The sequence below is a fragment of the Staurois parvus genome, unplaced genomic scaffold (genome assembly GCF_062004578.1).
Source record: "Staurois parvus isolate SC_StPar_1 unplaced genomic scaffold, SC_StPar_1.0 ptg001757l, whole genome shotgun sequence".
Lineage (NCBI taxonomy): Eukaryota > Metazoa > Chordata > Amphibia > Anura > Ranidae > Staurois > Staurois parvus.
The window spans coordinates 167,776-188,864 of record NW_028319553.1 but is presented as its reverse complement, the minus strand read 5'-3'; the positions used below and the strand labels follow the sequence as shown (position 1 = coordinate 188,864).

The 21,089-nt window shown below is 43.4% G+C and overlaps 1 protein-coding gene across 1 annotated transcript in view; it reads left to right on the top strand.

The window, feature by feature from the left end:
• CDC42SE1 (CDC42 small effector 1) overlaps nucleotides 1-21,089 on the top strand; it is a 55,586-nt gene that overhangs the window by 23,586 nt on the left and 10,911 nt on the right. The window contains exon 2 of the mRNA XM_089663742.1: nucleotides 16,661-16,877. Within this exon, the coding sequence (XP_089519868.1) occupies nucleotides 16,824-16,877 (54 nt within the window). The 5' untranslated portion in view covers nucleotides 16,661-16,823. The remainder of the gene's footprint in view (nucleotides 1-16,660; nucleotides 16,878-21,089) is intronic.

The window sequence follows — 21,089 nt, the reverse complement described above, 5'->3', positions numbered from 1 at the left end:
GAAACCCATCCGTACTGCGTTTCTATGGTGTGACCCGGCTCTGCAGTGAAATTTATTTCTGCATCAAAAACACATTGATAGTCGGTTACATGGTTTCCAATGGCATTGTACACACCAGTGAGCTCCAGTTCCAGAAAAAAAATAAGTAGAGTGTGCTGCATTTTTCTGCACTGAACTGTACTGGAATGCAGTAAAACGTATCAAGAAAGCATCAGGACGCATGCATCAAAAACGCACATTTCCGTGTTTAAGTTGAAGAAAAAGAGAAAGGAAAAAATTAACCGGAACGCACCAAAAACGCACTGGGAGGCACTTGTCTGTATTTAAGTTGAAGAAAAAGGGGGAGAAAACGCACCAAAAACGCACTGCAAGGCACTTGTCCGTATTTAAGTTGAAGAAAAAGAGAGGGGGGAAAAACACATCAAAAACGCACCAAAAATGCACTGGAACACTTGTCCATATTTAAGTTGAAAAAAAAAGAGGGGGGAAAAAAACGCAGCAGAACGCACCAAAAACTAACTGGGAGGCACATGTCTGTATTTAAGTTGAAGAAAAACAGAAGGGGATAAAAAACGCACCGGAAGGCACTTGTCTGTATTTAAGTTGAGAAAGAGAGGGGAAAAAATGCACCAAAAACGCACTGGGAGGAACTTGTCTGTATTTAATTTGAAGAAAAAGGGGGGGGGACGCACCAAAAACACACTGGAAGGGCACATTTCCTTATTTAAGTTCAAGAAAAAGAGAGGGGGGGAAAATGCATAAAAAACGCACTGGAAGGCACCTGTTTGTATTTAAATTGAAGAAAAAGAGAGGGGGGAAAAACGCACTGGAAGGCACTTGTCCGTATTTAAGTTGAAGGTAAAGAGAAGGGGGATAAAAAACGCACCAGAATGCACCAAAAACGCACTGGAAGACACATGACTGTATTTAATTTGAAGAAAAAGAAAACGCATCAAAAACGCACTGGAAGGCACATGTCTGTATTTAAGTTGAAGAAAAAGAGAGGGGGGAAAAACGCACTGGAAGGCACATGTCTGAAGAAAAAGAGACGGGGGGGGGGGGGGAAACGCACCAAAAACACACTGGGAGGCACTTGTCCGTATTTAAGTTGAAGGAAAAGAGACTAGAAAAAATTAACCAGAACGCACCAAAAACGCACTGGAAGGCGCATGTCTATTTAAATTGAAGAACAAGAGGGAAAAACGCACCAGAATGCATCAAAAACGCACTGGGAGGCACATGTCCATATTTAAGTTGAAGAAAGAGGGGGGGGGAAAAACGCACCAAAAATGCACCAGAACGCCTTAAAAAGTGTCAAACGCATTAAAATCTCATATTCAGGACCGCATCCGGACTGCGTTTCTATGGTGTGACCCGGCTCCTAAGGACTGCGGTGAAATATTATCGCTAGCGTCCCATTTCCGAGGCGCAAGGCCTCATTGGTGTCACTAACCCCCCCTCCCCCCCTGAATAGGTAGGCTGCGTTTTGTTCCTGCTGCATTAGCAGCAGGGGTTTGGCTGAGGTTCTGTGTGCAGGAGAAGAATCCCGGGACGGGTCCCTACAGGCCACGCTGTCCCCGCAGGGCGAGGAGAGAGGACACCGGAGCAGGTCCCGGCAGGGAGAGCTCGGCGTGACTAACACGTTGCACTCGGTGACGTCATGGGGGGTGCTGTTCGGCGCCTTCGGGCGTGGGCCACATCAGGCTGGGGAAGCAGGTCGAGGCGTGCACACCCAGGAGGCCAGCGGAACACAAATTACTTTTTTTTTTTTTTTTGTAAAGTCACATTTGCATCCATGATGATGTAGATGCGATTTCCTGCATCCTCGTCCCCCTGCTCCTGTAACAAAATCGCACGTCTACTGTTGACACCATCGACCTTAACATGGCTGCACCGGACTGAACTGGGTTTCTCACAGTATGCATTAGAAGCTGCAGCTAGTCAGATGGCGCTCCGCCTCATTTCCTGGCTGGAGGACGTCCTGTGTCATCTAGCTCTTGCCTCCCCAGCCCAACTATTCCTGGCCCTGCCCCTTTAATTGGAATTGAAAAGGGAATGGAATTGAAAAGAATAGAATAAATAGAAAAGAATAGAAGAGAAAAAAATAGATTAAAATACAGCCATCTTCAGAACTTTGAATTTCAAAAAGAATAGAATGGAATAAAATAGAATAGAATAAAAAAAAGGAATAGAAAAAAATAGGAACAGAGTAAAACAGAACCGAATAGAATAAAGGGAATGGAATAGAAAAGAATAGAATAATATAGAATAGAAAATAAACTAAAAGAATAGAATAGAGTATAACAGAACAGAATAGAAAATAAAGGCGTATACAGTAATAGAATAGAAAATAAAAGAATAGAAAAAAAATAGATTAGAATGTAGCCATCTTCAGAACCTCGAAATTTCAAAAAGATTAGAATGGAAAAAAATAGAATAGAATAAAAAAAATTTAAATAAACTAAAAGTAGAGTAGAAGAGAATACAACATAAAGGAAAATAATAGAATAGAAAATAAAGGAATAGAATGGAATAGAAAATAAAGCAATAGAAAAAAAAGGAAAAGAGTAAAATGGAACCGAATAGAATAAAGGGAATGGAATCAAAAAGAATAGAATAAATAGAAAAGAATAGAATAGAAAATAAACTAAAAGAATAGAATAGAGTATAACAGAACAGAATAGAAAATAAAGGAGTATACAGTAATAGAAAAGAAAAAAAATAGATTAGAATATAGCCATCTTCAGAACTTTGAATTTCAAAAAGATTAGAATGGAATAAAATAGAATAGAATGAAAAAAATTTAATAAACTAAAAGAATAGAGTAGAACAGAATAGAAAATAAAGGAAAATAATAGAATAGAAAATAAAGGAATAGAAAAAAAAAGGAAAAGAGTAAAACGGAACCAAATAGAATAAAGGGAATGGAATCGAAAAGAAAAGAATAAATAGAAAAAAATAGAATAGAAAATGAACTAAAAGAATAGAATACAGAACAGAATACAAAATAAAAGAAAATAATAGCATAGAAAAAAATAGAATATAGCTGTCTTCTGAACCTCAAATTTCAAAAAGAATAGGACAGAATAGAATAGAAAATAAAGGAATAGAAAAGAATAGAATAGAAAATACAAAAAAGAATAGAATGCAGCTGTCTTCCAAACTTTGAATTTCAAAAAGAATCGAATGGAATAAAACAGAATAGAAAAAAATCAAATAAAACAGAATAGAAAAAAATTGAATAGAAAAAGGAATAGAATAAAATCGAATAGAAAAAGGAATAGAATAAAATCGAATAGAAAAAGGAATAGAATAAAATCAAATGGAAAAGGGAATAGAATAAAATCGAATAGAAAAAGGAATAGAACAAAATCGAATAGAAAAAGGAATAGAATAAAATCGAATGGAAAAAGGAATAGAATAAAATCGAAAGGAAAAGGGAATAGAATAAAATAGAATGGAAAAGGGAATAGAATAAAATCGAATAGAAAAAGGAATAGAATAAAATGGAATAGAAAAAGGGAATAGAATAAAATGGAATAGAAAAGGGAATAGAATAAAATGGAATATAAAAAGGAATAGAATAAAATGGAATAGAAAAGGGAATAGAATAAAATTGAATAGAAAATAAACTAATAGAGTAAAACAGAACAGAATACAAAATAAAGGAATAGAATACAACAGAAAGAATGTGCCTTCTGAAATTTGAATAGAATCAATTAGAATTTCGGAAAATAAACAAAAGAAATGCCGTAAATTAATTAAAATTATTTCATGAAACAAAACCATTTTTTTCGTTCTGCACGTCTAGTCCGGCGCATCCCCACCCCTAAGCGCGGCGAGAAATGTCCCGCCCGCAGCTGATTGGCCGGATCCTGGGTTCAGAGGCGGACCTATGTTCACCCCACCTTGCTCTAAATAGAGAATCTTCGACTTTGGATACAATGTAACAATTTGGAAAGTATCATTTAATTGCTACAATTGTATCTGAAACCAAACAAAAAATTCCCCCAAAGTCCTCCTGACAGAACCATGTGGGTGTGTGAGTCACAGCGGGGGAGGGGGGGACATGCACGCCATTGTGTCGCGGTGACGGGCAGGAAGTGGTTGTACGCCGTAATGAGGTCGGTGGAGCTGAGATCCGCCTGTCTCCTTCACACGCCTTATTTAAAGTGACAGAGCTTCAAATAATCGCGTTCAAATAATCGCATTTGGATAATTGCATTCTCGCGCGCAATTCTGACAGCGCAGTTTTCCCGCATTTCCGCATGTCACACCCATTCACTTCAGTGGGCTGCCCTCTATGCGTTGGGTCGCCCAAAAGCAGCGCCTGCTCCTTTTTTTTGGGCGACGAGCTTAGCGCGATTTTTAAAGGCACGTTTTCACCGCGTGATTCCATCAAGCAAACCGCGTTTGGGGTGCCCAGGGGCAGACTGACCATTCGAGCACTCGGGCACTGCCTGAGGGCCCGGGGTCAGTAGGGGGCCCCATGAAATGCCCCTGGTACCTTTGTTATAGGCTTTTCCTGGTGTGCTTTGAGTGTGGGCAAGGACACAGGGGCCCCATGATCCCCTATTGCCCGGGGACCCCATGATCCCCTATTGTCCGGGGACCCCATGATCCCCTATTGCCCGGGGACCCCATGATCCCCTATTGCCCGGGGACCCCATGATCCCCTATTGCCCGGGGGCCCCATGATCCCCTATTGTCCGGGACCCCATGATCCCCTATTGCCCGGGGGCCCCATGATCCCCTATTGTCCGGGAGCCCCATGATCCCCTATTGCCCGGGGACCCCATGATCCCCTATTGCCCGGGGGCCCCATGATCCCCTATTGTCCGGGACCCCATGATCCCCTATTGCCCGGGGGCCCCATGATCCCCTATTGTCCGGGAGCCCCATGATCCCCTATTGTCCGGGGACACCATGATCCCCTATTGCCCGGGGGCCCCATGATCCCCTATTGCCCGGGGGCCCCATGATCCCCTATTGCCCGGGGGGCCCCATGATCCCCTATTGCCCGGGGGCCCCATGAGTTGCCAGTCCGCCCCTGGGGGTGCCGTTAACAATAATGGCACCCAAACACCCGGCGCGAATGGGTCCTGTTTGAATATCGCGAGATTTTGAAAGCGGGTTGATACGGGGCGAACTTTGACTCGGTCGGACGATTTTTCGAAATCATTGGTGGCGGATTACCGTGCGAACGACGTTTTCAATTTTTGGATGAAAAATCGTTCGGAAATTTGAACATCTTTGGCCTGCATAATAGATGAAACTTCTGTTCCTTCCAGGTCACGGCTCATGGCGCATATTCTTTTCGGAAAAACGATCGTACGATTTGACCATCAGTCGAAAATCGGTCGTTTTTCACGAATTTTCCAACATGCCCGATTACCAAAAAGGGGAGGAACCATGAAAATTGGTGCCATTGACCCCATTAACAGAGCAAAAATCAGCCGATTATTCTTAGGTCCGATTTTCGGACGAAAAGTCGGTCGAATTTCGACCCATGTATGGCCGGCCTTACTCTCATGGCCAAAAAGTAAATGGCACTGAATTTGAACACCAATTCGATACTTTTCGATTCAGCCGGGTTGAATTCAGAAAATTAGAATCCAATTAGAATAAAATATAATAGAAAATAAAGGAATAGATTAGAATAGAATAGAGAATAAAAATGGAATAGAAAACAAAAGATATTTAAAAAAGAAAAGGAATAGATTACAATAGAAAAGAGAACAGAAAATTAAAGAATAGAAAAGAAAAATAGAATAGAAAATAAAGGAATATAATAGATTAAAATAGAATAGCATAGAAAAGAAAAGAATATAATAAAATACAAAAGAATGTAATATAAAAGAATAGAATAAAATGGAAAATAAAGGAATAGATTAGTGTAAAATAGAAAAAAATATAATCAAAAATAAAAGAATAGAATCGAAAATAAAGGCATAGAATAGATTAGAATAAAAAAAAAAAAAAATAGAATAAAACAAAAGATTAAAATAAAAATAGAAAATAAAGGAATAGATTAGAAAATAAAGGAATAGAATAGATTAAAATAGAATAGCATAGAAAATAAAAGAATATAATAAAATACAAAAGAATGTAATATAAAATAAAATAGAAAATAAAAGAATAGAATCGAAAATAAAGGCATAGAATAGATTAGAATAAAAAAAAATAGAATAAAACAAAAGATTAAAATAAAAATAGAAAATAAAGGAATAGATTAGAATAGAAAAGGAAAAAATAAAAAATAAAATAAAGAAATATAATAGATTAAAATAGAATAGCAAAGAACATAAAAGAATATAAAAAATAAAACAGACTAGAATAGAAAATTAAAGAATAAAATAGAATAGAAAATAAAGGTATAGAATAGAAATGAATAGAATAGAAAAAAACAACAGAATAGCATAAAATAGAATATAGCAGTCTTCTAAAATTCAAATTTTGAATATAATAAATTTGATCATTTTCAATTCAGCCGAGCTGAATACAGAAAACTAGAATCCAATTAGAATAAAATAGAATAGAAAATAAAGGAATAGAATAGAGAAGAAAAATAGAGAAAAAAAAAATAGAATAGAAAAGAAAAAAAAGGGAATAATTGAAGCAAGTGTTTTTGTTGTGGGGTCTCCTCCTGGGATTTGGACCCCCTGTACTGTGTATTGTATACTGAGAAGGGGGCCTGCAACTAGAACTATCCAGCGAGTGTCAGCTCTTGGGGTAAAAAAAAAAAAAAAAATCTCCGGAGAAGTCCGCTCGGCCATGTTGTCCTTCTCCACCACAGCTTGTCCTTGTGATCCCGGCACAGATAACGGGGACGGCGGAATGTTCTCTGCACATCGCCGGCTATCTCAGGTCTTATCGCCATTGTTTCCTGTTCCCGATAATTCGCCCGGTTCTACGTCTTCGATCGTCCTTTACTTTCAGAGAGGACTGCCGCTGGAGGTGAGATGCCTACAAGGACCAGTCTGCCTGCTGCTGCGTCCTGGGCTGTGTCCCGGATTGGCTGCGTCCCGCTCTGTGTCCCGGGCTGGCTGCGTCCCGGATTGGCTGTGTCCCGGGCGGTGTCCCGGATTCTAAGCATCGCTCTTATTTCAGTTACTGAGCATGTGCAGTAACCCAAAATAAAGGGGACCACAGCTGCGAGTGGGCGGTCCCTGCATAATTTGGGGTGGATCATTACAGAAAGTGTGTGTGATCTGGGCAGGACCACCCAGAAAAGTGGGAGGGGCCAGTGATCTGGTGTATCTCCTGAAAGATTTAGATTTATGCGGTCGATCACTTTAGAATTATGTGGTTAATCGGTTTATGGTTAATAATTTTGTAGCCAATCTCTTTAAATTTGTGGTAGGGTTTTGTTTTGTGGTCAGTCACGGCTGATCGATTTAGATTTACGTGATCAGTCGCAGTTTATAAGTTTGGATTTATGTGGTCGATTGGTTTAGATTTGTGGTTGATCGCGGTTGATCGATCAACTGCAATCGACCACATAAATCTAAAGAGGTTGACCCCAAATTCTAAACTGATCAGCCGCGATCGACCATATAAATCGAAACCAATTAACTACAATCGACCACATACATCTAAACCAGTCTAGATTTATGTGGTCGATCGCGGCTGATCAGTTTAGATTTCTGTGGTCGATCGCGGCGGATCAGTTCAGATTTGTGGTCGATCGCGGCGGATCAGTTTAGATTTCTGAGGTCGATCGCGGTTCATTAGATTTGTGGTCAATGCCTTTAGATTTATGTGGTCCATCACGGCTGATCTATTTAGATTTGTGGTCGATCTCTTTAGATTTCTGTGTTCGATCACGGCTGATCAGTTTAGATTTGTGGTCGATCGCGGCTGATCAGTTTAGATTTGTGGTCGATCGCGGCTGATCAGTTTAGATTTCTGTGGTCGATCGCGGCTGATCAGTTTAGATTTCTGTGGTCGATCGCGGCTGATCAGTTTAGATTTCTGTGGTCGATCGCGGTTGATTGATCTAGATTTGTGATCGATCTCCTTAGATTTATGTGGTCGATCGCGGCTGATCAGTTTAGATTTGTGGTCGATTGCGGTTCATTTAGATTTGTGGTCGATCTCTTTAGATTTATGTGGTCGATCGCAGCTGATCCATTTAGATTTATGTGGCTGATCAGTTTAGATTTCTGTGGTCGATCGTGGTTCATTAGATTTGTGGTCGATCTCTTTTTAGATTTATGTGGTCCATCACGGCTGATCCGTTTAGATTTATGTGGTCAATCGCGGTTGATTGGTCTAGATTTGTGATCGATCTCCTTAGATTCCTGTGTTCGATCGCAGCTGATCAGTTTAGATTTCTGTGGTCGATCGTGGCGGATCAGTTTAGATTTGTGGTCGATCGCGGCGGATCAGTTTAGATTTCTGAGGTCGATCGCGGTTCATTAGATTTGTGGTCAATGCCTTTAGATTTATGTGGTCCATCACGGCTGATCTATTTAGATTTGTGGTCGATCTCTTTAGATTTCTGTGTTCGATCACGGCTGATCAGTTTAGATTTGTGGTCGATCGCGGCTGATCAGTTTAGATTTCTGTGGTCGATCGCGGCTGATCAGTTTAGATTTCTGTGGTCGATCGCGGCTGATCAGTTTAGATTTCTGTGGTCGATCGCGGTTGATTGATCTAGATTTGTGATCGATCTCCTTAGATTTATGTGGTCGATCGCGGCTGATCAGTTTAGATTTGTGGTCGATTGCGGTTCATTTAGATTTGTGGTCGATCTCTTTAGATTTATGTGGTCGATCGCAGCTGATCCATTTAGATTTATGTGGCTGATCAGTTTAGATTTCTGTGGTCGATCACGGTTCATTAGATTTGTGGTCGATCTCTTTAGATTTATGTGGTCGATCGCAGCTGATCCATTTAGATTTATGTGGCTGATCAGTTTAGATTTCTGTGGTCGATCGTGGTTCATTAGATTTGTGGTCGATCTCTTTTTAGATTTATGTGGTCCATCACGGCTGATCCGTTTAGATTTATGTGGTCAATCGCGGTTGATTGGTCTAGATTTGTGATCGATCTCCTTAGATTCCTGTGTTCGATCGCAGCTGATCAGTTTAGATTTCTGTGGTCGATCACGGTTCATTAGATTTGTGGTCGATCTCTTTAGATTTATGTGGTCCATCACGGCTGATCCGTTTAGATTTATGTGGTCGATCGCGGTTGATTGTTCTAGATTTGTGGTCGATCTCCTTAGATTTATGTGGTCGATCGCAGCTGATCAGTTTAGATTTTTGCGGTTGATCGCTTTAGATTCACGTGGTCGATCGTGTATAGCCGCCCTTCATTCTTTAATCAATTTTTATTTGATTTTTTTTTTTGATTGATTGGAATACGGGAATATTGATCAGCGTCAGCAACCGGCGGCAAAAATATTCCGCTGACCGTAAACATCAAAGAAAGAAAAGCGCCACCTGTTATTGACCCCCACGGGGGGGGAGGAAGTATACTTCGCACAGTCTCCTCCGCTGCCCCTCCTAATTCTCGCCCCTCCAGACGGCTCTTTGTTTATAAAGGGATGTCGTCTGCAGTGTCCCGGCCTCCATCTTTGCGGCGGAATTTTCCGTGGTCGGCTGAGGAAGGCCGCGCTTGGTCACGGAAGGCTGCGTTCCCTCTGTGTAAAAGATGGTGACGTTATTGAAAAAAACATATTTATTTTTTTTGCTTTCCTGGATTTTGCGCTTCGCTTTCCAATGAGTTTTTAATTTCAGTAAAACGCGTTGTGGAATTTCCTCGCAATCGGGGATGGCAGCCAACCTCCCAGGGCAGAGGAAACGGGGGGGATCGCTTCAAAGTGGGGGGGTAGAATTGAAATGTAGCCTTGGGTACAAATCCACTTTGTGCCTTGGCAAACCTAGATATTACCTTGTGAAAGTAGAAATGGCGTCATCACTGTGCTGAGCATAGCCTGTGCAAAGAGCAGGGCTGTGGGAGGGGCCCAGCAGGCTCCACCCACTACAATAGGGGGTGGAGACAAGACCAGTCACCCAGCACAAAAAGAGAGAGCTGGGCTGTGGGAGGGGTCCAGCAGGCTCCACCTTCTACAATAGGGGGTGGAGACAAGACCAGTCACCCAGCAGAAGAGGAGAGAACAGAGCTGTGGGAGGGGCCCAGCAGGTTCCACCTACTACAATAGGGGGTGGAGACAAGACCAGTCACCCTGCACAAAAAGAGAAAGCAGAGCAGTGGGAGGGGCACAACAGGCTCCACCTACTACAATAGGGGGTGGAGACAAGACCAGTCACCCTGCGCAAAAAGAGAGCAGAGCAGTGGGAAGGGCCCAGCAGGCTCCGCCTACTACAATATTGGGTGGAGACGACCAGTCGCCCTGCACAAGAAAAGAGAGCAGAGCAGTGGAAGGGGCCCAGCAGGCTCCGCCTACTACAATAGGGGATGGAGACGAGACCAGTCACCCTGCACAAGAAGAGAGAACAGAGCTGTTGGAGTGGCCCCGCATGTAAATGTGGGTGGTCAGCATGCAAATACAGCCTGCCTAGGAACGCCCACTGCTCCAGACACCCGTCCATCAGGGCATTTTGAAACAGGCATGACTCCTCCCACTGCTTGCATCAGGGCTGAGGTCTCTTGAGGGGTGTGACGGAGGCCAGGAAAAGGGGAGGTGCTTCCCCTGAAACGCGTCGCTCTACTCATCACCTATGAATTTAGAGAAACATTCCTGATGATGTCCAAGTGTGACGACCTCCACTTCCAGGTCACCCCTGACCACACCCACCATCAAAGCCCTGACGAAGGCGAAGGCACATCTCCTAAAACACGTCGCTCTGCTCATCACCTGTGAATTTCAATAAGCATTCCTAATGATGACCTCAAGTGTGACAACCTCCGCTTCTAGCTCCGCCCTGACCACACCCACCACCAAAGCCCTGACGAAGAGGGAGGCACTTTTCCCGAAACGCGTCGCTCTGCTGTGAATGTAAAAAAACATTCCTAATGATGACCTCAGTTGTGATGACCTTCCTCACTGAGCGCACTTCTGCACCCCACCCTGGAAGGCGTTCTGATATTTGCAAAACTCCTCCCACTGACTTCATCAGGACTGCGGGCTGGAGAGGAGTACTGAGGCCAGGTGAGCAGAGCGACGCGTTTTGGGGGAAGTGCCTCCCCCTTTGTCAGGACTTCTCCTTGCAATGCAGGCTGGTGGGAGGGGCCGGCAGGGTGCTGTACGTAGCTTCCTGAAAACATCTCGGCACCCTGCCGGCTCCTCCCACCAGCCTGCATTACATAGAGTAGCACAGAGACCCAGTGATGACATCACCGGGTATAAAAATTCCCATTTTTTAAAATGAGAAAAAAAAATCCGGGCTCTTTTACAGAGGGGTACAGAGGAGTACATAACGGCCATCCGACCCCGGGGGGGATGGACAAAACTGCGCGGCCTCCCCGGGCCAACGCTTTTCCGCCCTCCTCGTGCGACTCTGGAAAAGGGATCCTTCAGCCGCGCTGTGAAGCGAGGTCATTGTCGCTTGTCCGCCAGGCGCAGGGCTGGAATTCGCCGAGCATGAATGCACAAAAGGCACGATTGTGCGCGCCGGTCTCTTCCCGCCGCGGCCCAGCTCCTCAGAGGAAACAGGACGGGACACGTCTGCAAAAATAGGTCATGTTTGTGGTCAAAGCAGCTTTCTCGCCAAAATGCGGCAACAAACAAAAAAAAAAAGAAAAACGGTCGCGGCGACATTTCACAAGAGGCGCTTGTTTGTGGATAAACGGGGACGATCATAAAATTGTTCTCTTAATAAAGTTTGTTAAAAAAAATATGAAATTCAGCTGAATGGAAATAATTGGATCGAGATTTGGGTTCATGCCACAGAAACGCAGTCCAGATGCGTTCTGATGTGCGTTTTCAACACGTTTTTGGCACATTCTGGTGTGTTTTTAATGCGTTTTGGATGCATTCTGGTAAAATTTTTCCTCTCTGTTTAAATAGTTTTTGGTGCGTTCTGGTGCGTTTTTGGTGCGTTCCGGAGCATTTTGGTGCGTTCCGGTGTGTTTTTGGAGTCTGGCCGCTGAGTTCAGGATAGACTGAAGCAGGGATAGTCTGTGATGAGGTAGGCCGGTGAGGAGGGAGTTGCAGTAGTCCAGGCGTGAGATAATAAGGGAGTGATCGAGTAGTTTAGTAGTGTCTGGGGTGAGGAACGAACGTATTTTGGAGATGTTGCGGAGGTGGAGCCTGTGTGAGTTTGCCAACGATTGGACATGGGGTTGGAAGGACAGGTTTGAGTCCAGAGTGACACCTAGGACTTTGGCTTGTGGGGTGGGACTGATGGTGGCGTTGTTGGTCGTGATGGAAAAGATGGGGGGGAGGGTGCACGGAGTGGGGGGAAGACTAGGAGCTCGGTTTTGGAAAGGTTCAATTTGAGGAAATGGAGTGACACCCAGTCTGATATGTCCTTCAGTAGGTGTGTGATTCGGGCGGAGACTGAAGGGGTGGAGAGGTAAATTTGTGTGTCCTCGGCATAGAGGTGGTAGTTGAAGCCGTGAGAGTGTATCAGTTGGCCAAGGGAGGAGGTGTAGATGGAGAAGAGAAGGGGCCCGAGGACCGAGCCTTGGGGGACCCCAACAGAGAGGGGGAGGTGGCAGAGTTATAGGCAACGCTGAAGGAGCGCTGGGATAGATAGGAGGAGAGCCAGGAGAGTGCGGAGTCTCTGATGCCGAGGGAGTGTAGTTTATTAAGGAGGAGGGGGTGGTCAACTGTGTCGAAGGCCGCGGAGAGGTCGAGGAGTAAGAGGACTGAGTAGTGGCCGTTAGTTTTGGCGGTTAGCAGGTCATTGGTGAGGTAAGGAGGGCGGTTTTGGTGGAGTGTAGGGGACGGAAGCCGGACTGTAGGGGATCGAGGAGGTTGTTGTCAGTGAGGTGGGCACATAGTTGGGTGTAGACTAAGCGCTCAAGGAGCTTGGAAGTGAATGGCAGCAGGGAGAAGGTTGTTTAGGTCCGTGGGGTCCAGGGAGAGTGATGTGCGTGTGCTTTAGGGGGGAGGGGAATGCACCAGTAGAGAGGGAGAGATTGAAGATGTGAGTGAGGGAGCATAGGATGGAGGAAGAGGGTGACAGGAGGAGTTGTGTGGGGACAGGGTCAAGGGGGCAGGTGGTGAGATGGGCTTCTGAGAAGACCTTAGTGACCTCTTCAGTGGTAGCGAGGCTGAAGGAGCGTTGGGATAGATAGGAGGAGAACCAGGAGAGGGCGGAGTCTCTGATGTCGAGGGAGTGTAGTATATTAAGGAGGAGGAGGTGGTCAACTGTGTCGAAGGTTGCGGAGAGGTCGAGGAGTTGTGAGGGTCCAGGGGGCAGGTGGTGAGGCGGGCTTCTGAGAAGACCTTAGTGACCTCCTCAGTGGTAGCGAGGCTGAAGGAGCGTTGGGATAGATAGGAGGAGAACCAGGAGAGGGCGGAGTCTCTGATGTCGAGGGAGTGTAGTATATTAAGGAGGAGGAGGTGGTCAACTGTGTCGAAGGTTGCGGAGAGGTCGAGGAGTTGTGAGGGTCCAGGGGGCAGGTGGTGAGGCGGGCTTCTGAGAAGACCTTAGTGACCTCCTCAGTGGTAGCGAGGCTGAGGGAGCGTTGGGATAGATAGGAGGAGAACCAGGAGAGGGCGGAGTCTCTGATGTCGAGGGAGTGTAGTATATTAAGGAGGAGGAGGTGGTCAACTGTGTCGAAGGTTGCGGAGAGGTCGAGGAGTTGTGAGGGGACAGGGTCCAGGGGGCAGGTGGTGAGGCGGGCTTCTGAGAAGACCTTAGTGACCTCCTCAGTGGTAGCGAGGCTGAAGGAGCGGAGTGATGGGGAGGTTATAGTGTGCGGCCGTCTTCCGAACTATGAATTTCGAAAAGAATAGAATATAACAGAAGAGAATAAATAAACCAGAATACAAAAGAATAAAAAATAAAGGCATAGAATCCAATAGAAAATAAAATAGAATAGAACTTCAACGAATGTATCGCATGCCATATACATTATTGGTGCGTTGTCACGTGTCAATGCGTGTTGGCGCACATCTTACCGCACGCATCCAGTTCCGCTCTAGTGCGTTTCCGGCCAGGATGGGACTCCAGCCATGAGCAGGCAGGTCGGAAATTGGAGGGGCGGGGCACAGCTTTCCCAATGACGTGGCCGGTGTCACCTTTTCATGTGCGTTTACCGTGTAGTGCGGAAAAATGAAAAAAAAAACACGTGTTGCGGTTTTATGTACAAGCACTTTTTTGTTTTGTTTTTTTTTTTGTTTTTTTGTTTCTTTTATGTTTTGTTTTTATTTTTTTTTTGTTTTGTTTTTTTGTTTTATGTTTTTGTTTTTAGTTTTTTTTGTTTTGTTTTTTTTTAGTTTTTTGTTTTGTTTTTAGTTTTTTGTTTTTTTTCAGTTTTTTTTTTTTTCTTTTGTTTTTTGTTTTTTTGTTCTGAAAAAAAACCTAGTAAAGTTGGTTGAAGGACTGGAAGGCCCCTCTGGTGTTTCCTGAGCCCATTGTGTGGCTGGTTGGTGGAAGGACACCATTCTCCCGCTTCCTGGCATGCAGTCCGGAGGGGTCCGCTGTACACCGCCGACAATGGAGCCGGACTGCCCCCCCCAACTTCAGAAAGGACTGGGGGCGGGAGGCTGCGCTGTGTACACACTTGGGGGGGCGCGACCCGCGACACCACAAAAAACGCACTCCGGATGCATGCTTTTTATGCGTTCAGTGCGTTTTTGATGCGTTCAGTGCGTTTTTCCCCCCTCTTGTTTTTTTTTTCTAAGGTATCCTGGAGTTTTTTTTCCAAGTGATGCATTCTGGCGCATTTTTTTTATGCGTTGCGTTCCGGTGAGTTTTTTCTTCTTTTTTTCCAAGGTTTCCTGAAGTTTTTTGGGGGGAGGGGTTTAAGTGACGCTTTCTGGTGCATTTTGTATGCGTTTAGATGCGTTCTGGTGTGTTGTTTCTCCTTTTTTCCCCCCAAGGTTTCCTGGAGTTTTTTTTTTCCAAGTGATGCATTCTGGTGCATTTTTAATGCGTTTTAGATGTGTTCCTGTGTTTTTCCTGCACTGGAGCTGATCGCACTGCCACTGGAACCCATATAACGTACTGTCCATGCATTTTCGATGCGGAAAAAAAAAGCGCACTGGACAGCGTCTGGTGTGAACTGGTCCTTAGCTCGGGTCCATACTAGGGTGGCTGTGAAATCTGCTGCTGCGGTGCGATGTTGATGTGCAATTCCATTGAGGCTCCCGGCTTCATTTAACAGAAGTCGCAGCGAAATCACAGAAAAGCAGCGCAGGAATGACTTGAGTTGCGTCAGAGTCAATTCCCCCCCCTTGCGTCAGTCGATCCCCCCCCTTGCGTCAGTTTTTCCCCCCCTTGCGTCAGTTTCCCCCCCTTGCGTCAGTTTCCCCCTCCTTGCATCAGAGTTGATCCCCCCTTGCGTCAGGCGATCCCCCCCCTTGCCTCAGTTTTCCCCCCCCTTGCGTCAGTTTTCCCCCCCCTTGCGTCAGTTTTCCCCCCCCTTGCGTCAGTTTCCCCCTCCTTGCGTCAGGCGATCCCTCTCTTGCATCAGAGTTGATCCCCCCTTGCGTCAGTCGATCCCCCCCCTTGCGTCAGTTTTCCCCCCCCTTGCGTCAGTTTTCCCCCCCCTTGCGTCAGGCGATCCTCCTTGCGTCAGGCGATCCCTCTCTTGCATCAGAGTTGATCCCCCCTTGCGTCAGTCGATCCCCCTGTTGCGTCAGTCGATCCCCCTGTTGCGTCAGTTGATCCCCCTGTTGCGTCAGTCGATCCCCCTCTTGCGACAGTTGATCCCCCCCGCGTCAGTCGATCCCCCCTTGTGTCAGTCGACCCCCCCCACACACACACACTTGCGTCAGTCGATCCCCCCGCCTTGTGTCAGTCGATACCCCCCCCCAGATGACGCCGGACATCCTCCAGCCAAGAAATGAGGCGGAGATCCAACTGAAAGGGGCGGGGCCAGGGCTAGATGACGCCGGACATCCTCCAGCCAAGAAATAAGGCGGAGCTCTACCTGAAATGGGCGGGGCCAGGGACAGTCAGGCTGGGGAGGAAAGCACTAGTTGACATCGGATATTCTCCAGCCAAGAAATGAGGCGGAGCTCTACCTGAAATGGGCGGGGCCAGGGACAGTCAGGCTGGGGAGGAAAGCACTAGTTGACATCGGATATTCTCCAGCCAAGAAATGAGGCGGAGCTCTACCTGAAATGGGCGGGGCCAGGGACAGTCAGGCTGGGGAGGAAAGCACTAGTTGACATCGGATATTCTCCAGCCAAGAAATGAGGCGGAGCTCTAACAAAGGGGTGGGGCCAGGGACAGTCAGGGCTAGATGACGCTGGACATCCTCCAGCCAGGAAATGAGGCGGAGCTCTACCTGAAAGGGGCGGGGCCAGGGACGGTGAGGCTGGGGGGAAAGAACTAGATGACGCTGGACATCCTCCAGCCAAGAAATGAGGCGGAGATCTAGATGAAAGGGGCGGGGCCAGGGACAGTCAGCGCTAGATGACACTGGACATCCTCCAGCCAAGAAATAAGGCGGAGCTCTACCTGAAAGGGGTGGGGCCAGGGACGGTCAGGGCTAGATGACGCCGGACATCCTCCAGCCAGGAAATTTTTCAGATTTTAATACATTTTTAAATTTTGTTTCATTTCAGGAACATCGAAGAACAGAAGGACGATCGTCACTTTTTCTGGGCTCGGATTCGGAATCGCATCGTCCTCGTGACCCGCGTCCTCCTCGCCGCTTGTGAAAACCTTCTTTATACCGGAGAGCCTCGGACTAGCAGAACTCCAACCAAGCTGGCCGTCTCTGACAATATGAGCGACTTCTGGCACAAGCTGGGCTGCTGCGTCGTAGAGAAACCTCAGCCGGTAAGACTTGAACCTTCACTCCAAACCTTTGTACCGGGACAGAGAGTTCTAGAAACGGCCAGTCCCTGGATGTGTTCACAATTGTCTGACACAGATCAGCCCCGTGCTGCAGTCTCTCACCTTGTGATCTGCTACAAAGTTACAGTGTACAGTCTGAGTGATCACTGACGGGAGAGGAGACTGAGGAAATGCTTCATCCCGCCTGCAGCAAACTGATATATTTCTTGTAATAAGCACATCCATGCTAAAGAACAAGTCCTCTGCCAATGCCACCATCTGCTTTTTTTTTTTTTTTTCTCCAGAAGGGCAGCATGTGCATTTTTCATCCGAAAATTCAAATGGAATTCAAAAAATTTTACTTTTCAAAAGAAATAGAATAAAACATAATAGAAGCGAATTTATTGGAACAGAAAAGAGTATAGCAGTCTTCAAAAATTTGAATTTGAAAAGAAAAACATAGCGTAAAACAGAATAGAAAATAAAAGAATAAAATAGAAAATAAAAGAATAGAATAGAAAATAAAAGAGAAAATGAAAGAATAGAATAGAAAATAAAAGAATAGAAAATAAAAGAATAAAATTGAAAATAAAAGAATAGAAAATAAAAGAATAGAAAATAAAAGAATAGAATATAAAAGAATAGAAAATAAAAGAATAGAAAATAAAAGAATAGAAATAGAAAATAAAATAGAATGGAAAAGAATAGAATAGGAAAGAGTGAAACAGAACAAATGAAAAATAAAAGAATAGAGTAGAAATAAAATAAATAGAATATAAAAGAATAGAACAGAAAAAAGAATACATTTGAATATAATAGAATAAAGTAAACAGATTAGAATAGAATAGAAAATTAAAATATAGAATAGAATAAGCCATCTTCTGAAGTTAGAATTTCGGAAACAATAAAATAAAACAGAATAGATTAGAATAGAAAATAAAGGAATAGAATAGAAAAGAATAGGATATAGCCATCTTCTGCAATTTGAATTTCAAAAGTGTAGAATAGAATAAAATAGAATAGAATGAAATGGGATATAATCGTCTTTCGAAATTCCAATTTTGCATCAAACAGAACGTCTTCACGATGAATTCAGATCGATTTCATATTTTCGATTTAAATTCTATTTGGGAAAATTCTAATCCGGTCGAAAACGAACAAGCGAAACTAAATGGCATGAAATCAGTAACTTAAATCGATCCGAATCGAACGGATTTGTTTCCGTGTTGCACAGGTCTAGGCGGCGCCATGTTTGTTCAGGCATCATCCCGGGTCCTGGACTGAGATGCCGGCTCGGTGATGACACCGTCAGGCCAGTCCTGGTTGGTTGTGTGATTCTTGCCGGTTTTCCCACTTCTTGGCCGGGTTCATGATCGTCGGACACAGATCAGCCCCTGCAGCAGCCTCTCAGCTTGTGACTGGCTACAAACTTACAATGTGCAGTCCAAGTGATCACCCGGGGGGGGGTGAGGAGACTGGGGAAACGCTTCCTCCTACCTGCAGCAGACTGAGAACCTCATCGGGCAAAGTTGCAATCTTGAGCTGGAGGACGACTTTTCATGATCACGGGCAGAATTTTTTTAATTTATTTATTTATTTTATTATTATTTATTTGTTTTTTAATTAATTAATTTTATTTTATTTATTTATTTTTTATAATTTATTTATTTTATTATTTTATTTTTTTTATTTTTATTATTTTTTATTTTTATTATTATTATTTTTTTATTTTTTATAATTTTTTTTATTACTTTTATTTATTAATTTATAATTTTTTTTTAACTATTTTTATTTATATTATTTTTTTTTTTAAAGATACTGTGTCCGATATGCATGACATGTCAGGAATGTGTCCCTTCAGGCTCCAGGTCCACCTAAAAAAAAAAAAAATCGCAGCTCTAATACCATCTAAGAAAACACCCGTCCCTCCCCCGCTGTACTCCAGAGCCCGCGGGCCCTCGGGGAGAACAAACTTGCCGGAGAGAACTTCAGGGGACAAGAATCAAACGACGAATCCGAGCGAATCCTCCAAAGAGTGAGATTTCAAAAGCGCTTCATATCGGAGGAATTTTTGCCGCCGGGACATCCAATCGTTCGTTTTGCTTTTACAGAAAGAGCAGAAAAAGGGGAAAAAAAAATTCCCTCCTGGTACAAAAATTTACAGGCAGGTCACTGGGTCTCTGCGCTTCTCTATGCAACGCAGGCAGATCATGGCCGCTGGGAGGGGCTGTGGTTGGTGGGTGTGGTCAGGACCAGGGGTGGACTGACCATTAAAGCACTCAGGCACTGCCCGAGGGCCTGAATGGCCCCTGGTACCTTTTTTTATAGGCCTTTTTGGGTGTGTTTTGAGTGTAGGCAAGGACACAGGGGCCCCTTGATCCCCAATTGCCCGGGGGCCCCATGCGTTGTCAGTCCACCCCTGGTCAGGACTGACCTGGCCCCTTTTTGGTGGAGAACCGGCATGCGGGTGAGGGGGGGGGGTCAGTCTGGAGCAATGGGCGTCCCCAGACCACCCACATGTGATGCTGAGCTTCCGTGATGGACAGAAAATCCAATGAGTGAAAAGGGGCGGGGCCTAGGAGAGTCGGGTTGAGGAGGAAAGCGCTAGATGATGCTGGGCGTCCTCCGACCAGAAAAGGAGGCGGAGCTCTGTCTGGTCTGCTGCGGCTTCACGGTGAGAAGCTCATGGCGTGCAGTGAAATCATAGAGAATCCATTTCAGTTGAGGGGGAGGGGCTGGTAAAAGCGTGCAAGGCTGGAGGGTGGAGTTCCCCTTTAAATGGCTGTTATTACAGGCCGGAGTGACCCCCGGAGGTCAGATGTAATTTGTGTAGTCACCGCTCACGCTAAATCAAGCCGCCGGCCGGTTTAATCATTCACCTGGTGTTTACCTCTCATTTAAAGGAATTCCCCCCCCCCCACCTTTCATCGAAGATGTTTGGCATTTTTTCTCCCGCTGTGAAAATCGCCGCCCCTGGCCAATCACAGCACGTCTGACTAATGGATATTTTTTTTCTTCTTTTTTTTTTCCAAGAGAAACTCTTCCGAGAAATATTTTTTAAATGGATTCGAAGTATTAGAATCGAATTCAAAACGATAATATCGGATCGATCTGGATTCATTGTGCAGAATAGCTGGTTCTATTCTATTCTAAACTCCTAGAAGATGGTTATATTATTTCTATTCTAGTCTATTCCTTTATAATATTTTAGTCTGTTCTATTCTTTTCTATTCTGCTTTATCCTATTCTATTCTTTTACTTTCTATTCTATTGTTTTATTTTTTTCTATTCTTTTCTATTTTTTTTGTGTATTCTATTCTGCTTTATTTTATTCTATTTTTTATTATTCTATTTTATTACTTTCTATTCGGTTTTATTTTATTTTCTTTTGTAAATTTCCATTCTAATCTGTTTTATTATATTCTTTTCAATTTTATTCTATTTGTCTCTATTCTGTTTTGTTTTATTCTATTCCTTTATTTTCCATTCTGTTTTATTCCAGTCTTTTTTTTCTCTTCAATTTTATTTTTATTTTCTATTCTATGCTTTACTATTCTATTTCTTTTCTAGTCTCTTCTTTACTACTCTATTTTTTTCTGTTTTCTATTCTCTTCTAGTCTATTCCATTCTTTTTGAAATTCAGAAGACTGTTCTGTTTTTCTATTCTATTTTATTCTATTTGATTTTTTTCTATTCTATTATTTTATTTTCTAATCTATTTTTTTTCTTATCTATTCCTTTATTTTCTATTCTGTTTTATTATATTCTTTTCAATTTTATTCTATTTGTTTCTATTCTTTTTTGTTTTATTCTATTCCTTTATTTTCCATTCTATTTTATTCCAGTCTTTTTTTTCTCCAATTTTATTTTTTCTATTTTATTCTTTACTATTTTATTTCTTTTCTAGTCTATTCTTTACTACTCTATTTTTTTCTGTTTTCTGTTCTATTCTATTCCATTCTTTTTGAAATTCAGAAGACTATATTCTGTTTTTCTTTTCTATTTTATTCTTTTTTTATTTTTTTCTATTCTATTTTATTTTCTAATCTATTTTTTTCTTATCTATTCCTTTATTTTCTATTCTATTTTATTCTATTTGATTTTTTCTATTCTATTATTTTATTTTTGAATCTATTTTTTTTCTTATCTATTCCTTTTTCTATTTTGTTTTATTATATTCTTTTCAATTTTATTCTATTTTTCTCTATTCTTTCT